The sequence below is a fragment of the Tachysurus vachellii genome, chromosome 11 (genome assembly GCF_030014155.1).
Source record: "Tachysurus vachellii isolate PV-2020 chromosome 11, HZAU_Pvac_v1, whole genome shotgun sequence".
NCBI classification, from domain to species: domain Eukaryota; kingdom Metazoa; phylum Chordata; class Actinopteri; order Siluriformes; family Bagridae; genus Tachysurus; species Tachysurus vachellii.
Genome location: NC_083470.1, coordinates 10,156,771 through 10,170,000, shown reverse-complemented (window position 1 = coordinate 10,170,000; position 13,230 = coordinate 10,156,771). Strand labels below are relative to the sequence as shown.

At 40.1% G+C, this 13,230-nt stretch overlaps 1 protein-coding gene across 1 annotated transcript in view; it reads left to right on the top strand.

The window, feature by feature from the left end:
• agbl4 (AGBL carboxypeptidase 4) overlaps positions 1 to 13,230 on the top strand; it is a 282,596-nt gene that overhangs the window by 200,007 nt on the left and 69,359 nt on the right. The window contains exon 6 of the mRNA XM_060882422.1: positions 1,440 to 1,479. Coding sequence (XP_060738405.1) covers positions 1,440 to 1,479 — 40 coding nt within the window. The remainder of the gene's footprint in view (positions 1 to 1,439; positions 1,480 to 13,230) is intronic.

Below are 13,230 nucleotides of genomic sequence, written 5' to 3'. Positions count from 1 at the left end.
CTACAGAGCTGCTGCTACCGGCTGGAAATGTTGATTAGTCAAATAGATCTGTGCCGGTGCTTTTGTTATGAATAGATAATAGTTCATGTGAAGAGTCAGACACTGATGTACCGACTTTTTGCAGAATCTTTTTTAAAACATCTTTTGTTCATCTTTTTTAAATACAAGAAAAATGTGTCATTGTCATTTTAGCTAGAATATTTGTGATCAAATGGGTGAATTTGTTATCTCATTTGTGAAATTGTCATGAATTTGTCATTTGTTATGAGCACCACCATTGAATTTAAAACACACACACACACACACAAACACACACACAAACACACACACACACACACACACACACACACCCACACAAGCTCCAGTCTCCACCCAAGCACATGGCTGACACAGAGTGAGACATATAGAGAGTGAGAGTGTGAAAAGAGAAGAAAGAAAGGTGTTGATTAGTGTCACTCAGAAGAGCCTCCAGCTTGATCACAGAACTAGAAAGAGAGAGAGAGAGAGAGAGAGAGAGAGAGAGAGAGATGACTACAGGGGATGAGAGAGAGCAAGTGTAAGCAGAGAGAGGGCATGAGGTAGCACCTCATCTAGCCCACTACCCGCTACCCTTAGTCCTTGTAAGAGAAAGTGTGAAGTGTTAAAGTGGATAACCTCTTACACCCTCCATTACTCCAACTGTAGCACAATCACACAGTTATATGGAAGAAGGAGAAAGTAAAACAGACAAAGGAGATGACTCCAAGCCAATACTAACTTTTTAAATAAATATACAAACAGACAACTCGAACTCTGATGTCTTTGTCTGCATGTGTGATAACACATTAAATCTGACTCTCCAATTATTCAGGCCATATTAATGTCTGAGTTCAAATCCAATTAAAATATGGTTTGTGGCGATGCGCCTCAGTTTCATCAGTCAGATCAGATTACACAGGGTTTGTTTCTCTATTTTTTGTCGTGTAACGACGAGAGAAATGTGTGACAAAAAGAACGTCGATAAAAACCAGCATGAACACAGAGGATACTTTCAGACACAAGGCCGGATGTAAAAACATGCTGGTGGTCACATGGTTGGAGGTCTTTTATTACTTTCAGTGTAGCTATTAACAAGAGTCACTAGTAGGATTTTTCTACTAATACAGGTGTGCGTGTGTGTGTGTGTGTGTGTGTGTGTGTGTGGTGTGTGATTATGAATTCTTAATGAATTGTCTGATGACAAGACATGACAGGACTATAGGTATCAAAAAACAGAGACAGCAACAGATATCTGTCAGTGGAATTTTGATTTTGTTGGTGTGGGCAGAAAAAATAATTATCATCTGACATCCAGGCTCTAAAAGTATAAATTCTGCCACACAAATAAGGCTTAAGATCTTTATTTAAAGTCACTATTGCTCATTGCACCAAATTAAGTTCTTCTTCTTCTTTTGTTTTAGCAACAGCGAAAGTTGGACCTCCTCACCATCACTAACCCAGGTGAGTACGTGATGTACGTGTGTGTCTGTGTCTTCCTGTCTATTTATTTTTCTTACTAACTCCATACTATTTGAATCTCCCAAGCACTTGTGAGCTTGTAAATAAAGAAAAAAACATTTAAGCATCTAGTCAAACAGAAGCACATCATTTAACAGCAGTGGGTCTAAGCGTGGTCCCCGGTGTGGTGAAGAGGAACCCAGACTTTTGTAGACGCATCTGGGTGATAGCAGTGAGCGTAGTCCGAGCACACAGAGAGACAGATGGGGAAGTCTGGAAGTATGCAGTGCCCATGTGTCTAAAATATCTGGCTGCTCTAATGCACTTTGATTAAAATAACATTTATGGAAAGCATGCTGAGTGGGCTAATTTCCACAGCTTCACATGGCATCTGTTCACTCAAACTGCTTAGACTTTACTACTGACCTTCACCTGTACAAGCAAAGCCACTTTATAGTGTAGACTATTTAGAAGTCAGATTATTTTTCTAATATGAGACTCGATTGCGTTTCTTAACAAGCCTTAGGTCATCAGATGACAAGTTCACAATTTGTTCTCAGCCAGAAATCCTAGATAGATAGATAGATAGATAGATAGATAGATAGATAGATAGATAGATAGATAGATAGATAGATAGATAGATAGATAGATAGATAGATAGATAGATAGATAGATAGATAGATAGATAGATAGATAGATAGCAAATTGGGGTAATAAAGCCTTTTATTTCTGAACTTTATAAAACACATCTTTATTTCATTAAAATTGCTAGTTTGAGATGGAATAGTTTGCAAGATATAAATACTATATATTTCTAATATTATATACTGTATATTATGTGGGGGGGCACGGTGGCTTAGTGGTTAGCACGTTCGCCTCACACCTCCAGGGTTGAGGGTTCGATTCCCGCCTCCGCCTTGTGTGTGTGGAGTTTGCATGTTCTCCCCGTGCCTCGGGGGTTTCCTCCAGGTACTCCGGTTTCCTCCCCCGGTCCAAAGACATGCATGGTAGGTTGATTGGCATCTCTGGAAAATTGTCCGTAGTGTGTGATTGTGTGAGTGAATGAGAGTGTGTGTGTGCCCTGTGATGGGTTGGCACTCCGTCCAGGGTGAATCCTGCCTTGATGCCCGATGACGCCTGAGATGGGCACAGGCTCCCCGTGACCCGAGGTAGTTCGGATAAGCGGTAGAAAATGAATGAGTGAATGAATGTATATTATGTTGTAATGCAAACACCACAAGGATGTAGTAAATGTGTTTTCCTGTTTAGCATGATGACGTCTAACTTCCCTGTCAACCTCTGTAGTCCCATTTAGCTACTTATTAGCAATCGCTTTTTCATGACATGCAAAAGTTTAGAAAATCACAAGTGGGCTATAACTGAGGATAAAACATGAAAATATCTGATCTTGTGTTAACCAACTACAGACCTTATTTCAGGCATTTAATCCAAAACCCTTTAACAATACGTGATTTCAGGGGCGATGAAACCGGAAGTGCAAATATTTGAACTTATTTCCAGGTTGTTGGATTCATTCCTGCAGCATGCTAGAGCTCTAACACTTCCTGCACTGAGAAAAAAACAAAAAGCCTGTTAACGTAAAACTGCTGGATAATGAAGCTCTAGGGGCACTAGCTGAATCCATCAATAAACTCATAAAATACATGATTACATGAAATCAGGTCAAAACTACAACTACTGTATCACACTGACAGTGTAACCGTTATGATGAGACCTGTAGGTTTTGACCATAAGAATTCTGTACCATGTGTCAACCTTTATTTTATCTAACGCTCTGATACTGGAACAACACAGTAAATTATTAAAGTATTAAAGTAAACAATTACTAACAGAAAATGTTACTAAGGCACACACACACACACACAAACACACAGCACACACAGTAGAGAAAATAAGGCTCAGTGATGCATGCCTACACAATAAGAAATTTAAAAAACATGTATTAAGAAATTGAAACTTTAAACATGGACTGAACAAAGAACAGGTGAACACAGTGGGGTAGTCCAATGACCAATGCCAGGACGGGGTGGAGAGAGAAACAAAATCAAAACAAACACTTGGAGAAAGCAAGCAGCGTGCCTCCTCGCAGTGTGATTCATGGCATGAGCAAAAAGAACAAATCTCCACAATCCCCCAAAGGACAATTACACAGATTTAGAGATTAAATACAAAATATCATCAATTAAAGAATTAATAAAAACATTTTTTTAAGCATTTATTAACTGCCCTTAGACTTCTATTAGAAGTTTTAAATGAGCACTTTTTTTTTTTTCCTTTTTTCTGTTTCATGTTGAATTCCTATCACTAGTAATTGCACATAAGCTACAAGTGCAGTAGATGGAACTTAGATTGAAAAGCATTGCAGTCAGTTCGGTCTCCTGAAATGGGTCGATGGCCCCGTTTTAAACTCAGCGGGATTACTTTGATAGAGAAAGAGAATTATTTTATTGCTAAAGGTGAGCACTTAAAGAAACGTTACGTGTTCCTTTTGTGCCGATGTCTCTTCTTAGGCTGTGTACAGTATGTGCATATTTATTCGGATGCAGAGAAAGTGTGTGATGACCTTTGACCCTGTTTTACCTATACTGAGTGTGTGGGAAGCTTTTTTTTTTTGCAGTTTAGAAAACAGCTGGTGATGTGTGATGACTTAGGTAGATAAAGCACTGACACACAGGACACACTGACCTTCTGCCTGCATATTATAGAAAGTGTGTGTGTGTGTGTGTGTGTGTGTGTGTGTGTGTGTGTGTGTGTGTGTGTGTGTGTGAGAGAGAGAGAGTGTGTGTGTGTGGTGTGTGTGTGTGGTGTGTTTATGCACATCTGCTCAGATAGTAAAAAAAGTATGTAAAAATGTGTGAAGATCAAGTGATATTCCATTTTTTGAAGGTCTTTGGATTCTCACACTGCTCACACTGCTTTATTTTCCCATCACCCCTGCCTTGCCTTCTTCCCTGCTCTCGCCATAGAGGGGGCTCCAATACCCTGGCCCCTCATTAGCTCCTCCATGTGAAGTGCACTTCACCCCCCAGCCTCTGCCAGCCCCCATTTAATTGGACACTTGAGCGGCACGATGTGCATCTAGTTCTATTGAAGCCTGACATTTCAAACTGCTGACCTTTCTAGCACACAGCACAGCTAAATAATGATTAGACCTGCACATTGTTCTTCCACAAAGCCAGGCCCGAACGAAGCTCTGCGTACAGGCCGAAGAAAAGAAGAAAAATGAGACAGAAGTAAGGACAAAATAAAAATCGTTTTTTGGCCAAAGTGTAGGTCTGGGAAGTTCTGAGGCTTTGGTGGTCACAGCCAGAAAATTGAGTTCAGCCATCTTTTCAGAGGCTATTGTCAATCTATTGATTTGAATGCCCTTTTCATATCGGCAGACTCCACCACGATTTTGTGTTGCTCTAAAATTAACGTTGCTCGGTTTGTGTTTTCTCTCCTCACTTTCTCACTTTCCAACATTACAGAAAAAAGGTCAATTACATTCATAAGTCTTGGAGAGATGTGTGAACCTGCTGGCCAGAACAGAGATAATAGACAACCTCCATATCTCCTCTATGTGTGGGTGTCTTTCTCCATGGGGCTTCTCTAGAAATACACACACACACAAACACACACACCACACGCACACACATCACTGTTAATGCATTCAATCTCTCCAAGTTCCTCCTTATTTTCTTTTAATCTGATGATTTCCACGCTCAGCACAGCTCGAAGCGAAACGCCCTTTCCAAACATGGTTAAGTAAAATCCCCTTTGTTTTCTTTTCACCTTAGTTTATGAAATCTCAGCAAATCTTTCCAGACATCTCTCTCTCTCTCTCTCTCTCTCTCTCTCTCATTTTGTATGTATCTATCAGAATGTTGGCCTGAGGCTGAGCGATACAGGGATGTAGTATCTCAGCTCTCTAACTACTGACTGTGTCTGTACTATGCTTTACTATGACCAGCTCTGCCAAAGTGCCCCACTGCTACCCACCACCGCTGCCTATAACCCAGGCAAAAGAGCGCGAAAGACAAACGACCGATTTAGAATTATATAGGGGCTGACAGGGACGTCAATTACAAAACGCTATTAGACCAGTTGTGATGAAATGCTATAATTGCCCAAATTATAGCCTTTCCACACCATTTTGCATGGTGTTTATCCAGAGACTTCATCATTAATGACTTTATAATGCTTATGAGGGAAAACAATTGTGTTTAAAATGCAACCGCGAGAAAACCATGTGTGTGCATGGATGGCAAGTGAGAGCAAGAAACAAAGCTTCTGGTTATGCCACTGGCTACAGGACTATTTTCCAGCTGATTTTTGCGAAATGCACACAGAGAAGCGTGTCGAAAGCAGTGTGAGTGTGTTAATGAAAAGAAAATCAATGCATTAATGCAGCAGGCTAAGATATGAAGAGTGTGCGTGCGTGTGTGTGTGTGTATATGTGTGTGTGTGTGTGTATGGGTGTGTGTGGTGGGGCTTGTGGGTGCTCCTGAGAAAATCTGCGTCATTACAGCGTTATTTAAAACATGTCTGGATTCCAGGCCCTGAAGCTTTTCGACGACTGCTGCCTCCAGTTTATACCCCAGCCTTTCAAATAACACAATTTCACGCCTTCTTCACATAATCAGCCATGAGCTTTCCATTTGCCATGTGAAAAACAAAACAACAAACACTCTAAAGATGCTAAATGAAAATGCATTGTGCTGCTGCTATTAACTTGTCTTTTCTTTTTCAAGAACGTGCGTCTGTGTGAGAGAGAGGAGGAGAAGCGAATATGTGAGAAAATGTAAACAACATTTTAAGGGCCTCTCTAGCATGACAGCCGAGACAATGGTGACAATTTCTGTCACTGTGGCCACTGCTGTTGCCGTGCACCACAAATCTGTAAAAAAAAAAAAAAAAGAAACAGAATATAATTTCAGGTTGAGGGGCCTTTTGTTATTTCCTGCTTGAGTGTGTGTAATGGAGGTGGGTGCTGAGGGGGTTTTGTAGTGGATTGAGTTAGTGGATAGCAGCAGAGCTAAGGGCAAGGTAGAGAGACGGAGCGGGAGGCAGAGAGAGATAAAAAAGCAAAAGAAAGAAGAACATAAGGAGAAAAAAGGAGCATCTCTTCTGTTTGAGACTTCATATCCACCAGCCATTCTCTGTTCATTCTATCAGCGCTGTGCCCACTCGCTGCCGCTGGCTTCGTTAAAATGGTGATACGGTTACCTAGTTACCAGCAGGTCTTGTTTGCAGGGTCACTTCATTAGCTCGTCGCTGCCTCTGCGGCAGAACGGCATGTGTTGGCTCAACAAAGAGCAGTGAGCTGTCACTCGCAAGCCACTGCTCTCTGCCGCAGCTGCTTATCAGATCAGCACACACACTCGCACACACACACACACACACACACACCTTCCCTGAAGATGTTTGCATGCCTTAACGGACAGCGATAAGCCTTGTTGTCCTGCTGTCAAATTAGCATACCTACTTTATCTGGATGAGAAAATTAGTCATTCCATGTAAACATGGTGTCGTCTCTCATTAGGCTCGAGGATGAACTAAAGCTGTGTAGAGGGCATATTTGTAAGGAAGGCAAGAACTGATCATAAAGCATGATGGCTTATTTCTTAGGTGCCAGTGTTTAATATACTGACATAAGTTGTATTATATGGCAAATCAGAATTAAGGAACAAATGCAATCAACCGTACTAGAACCTCCTACACAGCAATTGAGGTCCATGACTGGAGCCTTTTCTGACCTCTTCCCCTTATTTGAGGATGTTACATTTGTAATTCAGGCTCCCTGTCTGTCTTTCACCTATATATTTATTCCACCTGAATAGTATTATTCAGCAGAGAGAACTCCTCCAAACAGGTAGGTTTGCATCCTTTTGACAGTCTTCGTCTAGAGGCTTCTTCCCTGAACTATAAATGTTTAGACTATGGCAGTCCTAATGGTGAATGTATATACATTGGTGCCTGATACGTCCAGCGTCATTGATGTCTTGGGGTTCAGGTGAAACTTTCAGAGCAAAGTTTATTCATGACTGGGAGTTAATCTGGAAAGTTGTTTAGATGGTCTAGATGCTTGGAATTTTCTGTGGTATTAAGGCCAAAAAGGCTCTAAATACAGTTTCTATATACAGCCACATGCATTCTTACAGTTAACTCCTTATTGTCAGAAGCTTCTGATAATCATGCATCAATTTCTGTAAATAACACTGTCCAGTTTTGATCAGTCTGTATCCATGATAGATTAAGAATCGATCTGTCTTCTTCTGTTCTACTAACCCATTCACCTCAAGCTTTAATGTTTTGTGCATGCTGAGATGCTTTTCTGCTCATCACTGTTGTAAAGAGAGATTATTTGAGTTACTGTTACTGTCCTTCCTAGTAGCTCAAACCTGTCTTACCATTTTCTTGGAATCTTTCTGTTTTATGTTGTTTCCAATGTCAAATCTGATGCTCACTTATTCTTTGCACCATTTTGTGTAAACCCTAGAGACTGCTGATTCTTGGGAACTCAGTAGTTTATGAAATACTCAGACCAGTCCTTCTGGTTACCAACACTGATACCATGAACAAAGTCACAGAGATCATTTATTTATTGTCAAGTTTTGATTGTTTCATTAACTGAACCTCTTGGCATGTATGTGTATGATATTTTATATATTGTGCTACTGCCACGTGATTAACCGAAGGCATGAATGTGCAGGTGCTCCTAATAAAGTGGATGGCGAGCGTAAGTGCGAACTACAATGTGAATGCACTGTTTTTGTAAACTCTAGCTTTCCATAGCTTTCGGTTTATATACAGTATGTAAGAAAAAGATAAATGATATAAAATGATGATGATTTCTCTTGCTGACTTTGAAAGATCTAAACAGATAACAAAAAGCACACAGCAGGTTGTTCTTCTAAATAATTACCTTCAGACTTCCTTACCTTCAGATTTCCTTACAAGCAAGCCGATCGAATGCTCCGGGAATTACTTTTTTATTGTGGTACAAAGATGTCTTTAAATTTTTCGGACTATTTCACAGCCGTAACTCCCACTGACAAACTCTGAATGTCCTTCAACAATAAGGCTGTCAGATGATGCAGATGAAATGGATAACTAGAATATGGAAAACATACAGCGCATCATCTGCTTTAAAGCTTTTCTTAAAATCAGGTCTTAACCAGATTTTTATTTTCTATAATATACTGTAGATTGCGAACTCTATTATAAGAAAGTATCCATATATTTCCCAGCAATGATGTAGAAATAATTTAAGACACATGGTCAGTTTAACAGATTTTTAATTTCCTACCTAAATGTGCTTACTGCATGCAGTGAACTGTCACAGATTGATCAAGTACTCAGTTACATACCAGAGTGAACAGTGAAACAGACATAAGAATGGTTTAAATGCCTTCTGCCAAATTATTTGGGCCACATCTGTACCATCATTGACTCTTGAAAAAGAATTTCAGTTGGAATTTAGTCATGAGAACAAAACTCGCTTAATTTATTAAAACCCCAATTTTAGAGCGAAGTCGAGTGTAGATGAAATAACTACGCATGAAATGTGTAGATGACATTTTTCGACATTTACCTCAAGAATTTATTGCAGTCTATTGAAATTAATGTGGATGATGTTCAGGATTAGGCAAGGTTTATCCAAATTTGTCCAAGGTTATTGTTTTGTTTTTTTTGTTTTGTTTTATTTTGTTTGGTTCATCTATTCACTCATCCATTCAACTGCTTGAACGTTAACCTATAACACTATAAACGTGCAAAAATTATTTCATGCTGATATTTTGTACTGGTTTAGGAGAGAGGTCAAGAGTGCCTGTCCTTTTTTTTTTATTGTCTAATAAACTTTTATTACTTTTAAGCTCTGATATTGGCTCTGTTAGTACAGTTAGCTAAACAACATGCAGTGATGGTCATTAAGCTGCTTGATTGTCAAGGTATAATAGCACAAAACACAAAATTCAGCTCATACTGATTTATAAGGCACTAATGGTCACTGGTCAGTGGTGGGTAGGCAGATTTTGAAATGCAGGAACTTGAATTAAGTTATAGCCCCCATTCAAAAATATTGGAACGACACGGCCTATCCATTTGTTTGTGTTATACACCAAAAATTTCTATTCTTTCTTTTTTAATCAGATATCTGTGGTTCTTGTCTGATGCCACTGGGGATAAACGAAGCAAACCGGCTTGTCATTCCCACTAACACGGCTGAGAAATCATATTTAGAAAGTTCCTTGTGAGGTATTGCTCCCTGATCTGGTCGAATCGATAGCGCCAACCCTGGAGTGAGAGTGATCCTAACGAAGAGCACTGAACTGGCCTGGAGTTTGAGCGCTAGTTCAGCACTGCTCATTTGTTCGTTTAAAGGAAGATCAATGGTCTCCCTGCTGTGTCACAGAGGACACGTGGTGGGTTGGCAGACCAGCAATGATACCCTTCTGAATATTTGATGTGTGTGTTGGTGGGGGGTGGAGGCGGGGGTTACACTGTATAGTTTTACAGCTGCTCTCTCTGTCAGTCATACAGAGGGTCTCAGGGAGACACACTAGTAATCGATGGTGCTCCGCTGCGGCCTGTTTGGAGGCCGCTGTTCATTTCATGGGCTATCACTTTTTTTTATTACAGGCTGATGCCGTCATGGCCAATTAATTATTCATGATGTGCTAATTCAGGGACAAAATAAAGTAACGTAATTAAGACTAGTACAATTAAACAAAAGAGGATCTGTTTATCAATATAAGATAAAGGCGCCAAACAGCTCGGTTCTTGATCGACCCTGACTGTCTCCGCTCCCCGAACATACTGGACTCTTTATTTTAAAGCATATTTGTAATGCTCTCTAAATGATCCTGCTGTCCCCTGCGTGTTTCAGAGAGTCTGGCAGAGGCAGCAGGTATTGAGCATGCCAGACGTTTGGCTCTTACTTAGGCAGTGATCATACGCACACAAACACACAGCCGCTCACACACACAGGCACCTGTGCAATCGTTTGTCCTTCTCCCAAACTGGCACAGGTGCAGCGTTTTGATTGGCCATGTGCTAATGGCTAATATGTTTGCGCCTAATGCCAGTGTCATAGCGCCTCATATTTATCTCCCTCTGTCATCATCATCATCATCCTCATTTGGCAAACTGCATTTCACCTCACCCAACACCGGGATGTTTTTAAATTCTAGTCACAGAGCAGCTACCCCCCCTCTCTCTGGAGCCCAGCTCCATCAGCCACATCATTATAGAGATTATCCCATGTCTTTTATTAAATGGCGGTTAATGTATCACCAATAAAGATGAATGAGGGGAGCTGAGAGACTCTAATTGGAGGGACATGATGTCTGACTCAGTGTCGGAAACTACTTCTGCAGTGCCAAACTCTTTATGAGTTGCCATCATGGGCCTCACTGTGTGTGGCTGCACAAACAGATGTTAGTGTCAAGTGTTTTGATGTTTTGTATCCTTTGCTGGTGTTGGGATGTTAGATAGCACACAATATACTGTACTTTGGTTAGGAATGATTTAGAAATAATCAGCTTCTTAGTAACTTTCTAATCAAACATTTGCATTTATAAATTGGACAGGAAGCAGCATTTTGAACGAACTGATGACAGAACGGAATACATTTGTGTACCAATCTGGGAAAACCCATCTGATGTCACTGTTGTGAAATTCTGGCAAAAAAACATCAGGAGCAATTAGGTCTAGGGCAAAATACAGTTTTTCTGCCTATAAGAAAGCATAAATATGGCCAAAGGTTTGAAGATGCTTTACAATTATATCCTTCTGTGGGTCTTCCCAAAACTTAGCAAATTTGGAAGCACACAGTTGTATTAGATATCTTTTTTAATATGACATTACGGCTTCCTTTCACTGGAACTAATAGGCCGAAACCTGTTCCAGCATGACAGTGCTCCTGTGCATATCACAAGATTCCAGTGGAACTTGAGCATCCCACACAGAGCCCTGACCTCAACCCCACTGAACATATGTGGGATAAATAAGAACGCCAAATAGGGGTCAGGTCTCCTCGCTGATGTCCATGCTTTAAAGATTACAAATAGATAGATAGAAAGATAACAGATTTTAGTCAGGAAAAACTATAGGTAGTAAAAATATCTTGTTAGGCTGCTGCCCTTGTTGTATCCTTTGGTTTAATTGAATTCCATGTTCTCTGAATCTCATCAGTTTAACCTGAATTTTGGAGAAACACAATCTACGGCTGTTTTTTTTTTTTGGGTGGATTTGCGTAGTGTGTTATTGATTTGGCCATTTATCATGGTTTATGATTGTTTTGGTTATTCGTTAGTTGGAATGTTAAATTGGGTGCCTTTCATTTCGTTTCATTTTATGTGCTTGAAGTGATTTATATACAGAAGACAGAAAGAACAGAAGTGGAACAAGCTTTATTTTGACTAGGCCCTCTCCACACTGCTTTAGCATAACATGGACACTGGGGCACTTCATTTTGCTTTGGGTTCACATGAATGCCTCAGCCGTGGGATCTGAAGAGGCTTATTGGAGCAGAGTGGGGCTGCAGGACAGTTGGGCTATTGAGGAGCAGATTAGGCTAGTGCCACTGTGCCGCACAGCAACTATCCAGGTCACATTCCTGCCCCTTTTCCTTGCTCTATCAACACATAGCCAGCGCTAAGGGGAATTTTGTAAGATACTTCTATTTGCTCAGAAAATTTGAAACTGACACAAACGTTTGTATCCTGTTGTTCAATATTTCTTTACTATGACAACTGGCATCTCTCAAGCATCACAGATAAAACAGACAATTATTTGCCTTAGGTAACCAAAAGTATACGGTAACTTTTTTTGTTAGATGTGTTTTTAGATGTTCTTTGTACTTCTGTGTTTTGTTTTAGCCAGAAGAGAGAAACTTCTATGAAGTAACATGAAAACAGGTCAGCACTCAATAGTCTGAGTCAAACAATGACAAGAAAAAGAACCGTGTAAAGGAAGTGCCATCCATAGTTCTGCATCACTTGCTTTTCAATTACGGCAGATGAAGCAGAACGGAATTGTTACTGCCATTTATCGAATGTGCACCTCTCTGTATTAAAGCACAAGTCTAGGAATCTGTTGCTGTGTTCAACAACCTGTCTGTGAGATCACTTTTATTGTCAGGTAGCCTGTGTGAGTTTATTAGAAACAAGGAAGGGATAAAAAGAGAAAGACACTGTCACACTTTTCCAAACAATACAAACACACACACACACACACACACAGCCAGTGCCAGTCATCCTGAAGAATACCTCTCTCTCTCTCTCTCTCTCTCTCTCTATCTCTGTTTCTCTGTGAATTCTGGTGCAGAACAAAAGCAATAGCTGAATGAATCGATTATGATAATGTGCGGTTGGTGTGAAGAGCGTTTTCCCACTGAATGAAATTGAGATGATGGATTATTGAAAAAAACATTATCTGAGATCTTTATGCATTGCTAGGTACCCTCTTTCTCTAGCACAAAGAACTCTAGATTTCTTTTAATCTTTCACTATCGGGTCTATTCACAGGAACATTTTAAATTCTACAATCGGCTGAATTAAAATAACAACTAGTCATTTCAAAACATACACTAGTAAAATGCCTGTCATTTTTGTGTGCAAGAGATAATAGTATTTGTGTGAAACCCCTTAATCAAAAACTCCCTCTGATTTATGAGAAACATGTATTAACATAATAACGTAAAGCAAACCAGGTATTACAGTAAGAAATTCATGCATCTTCTTTCCA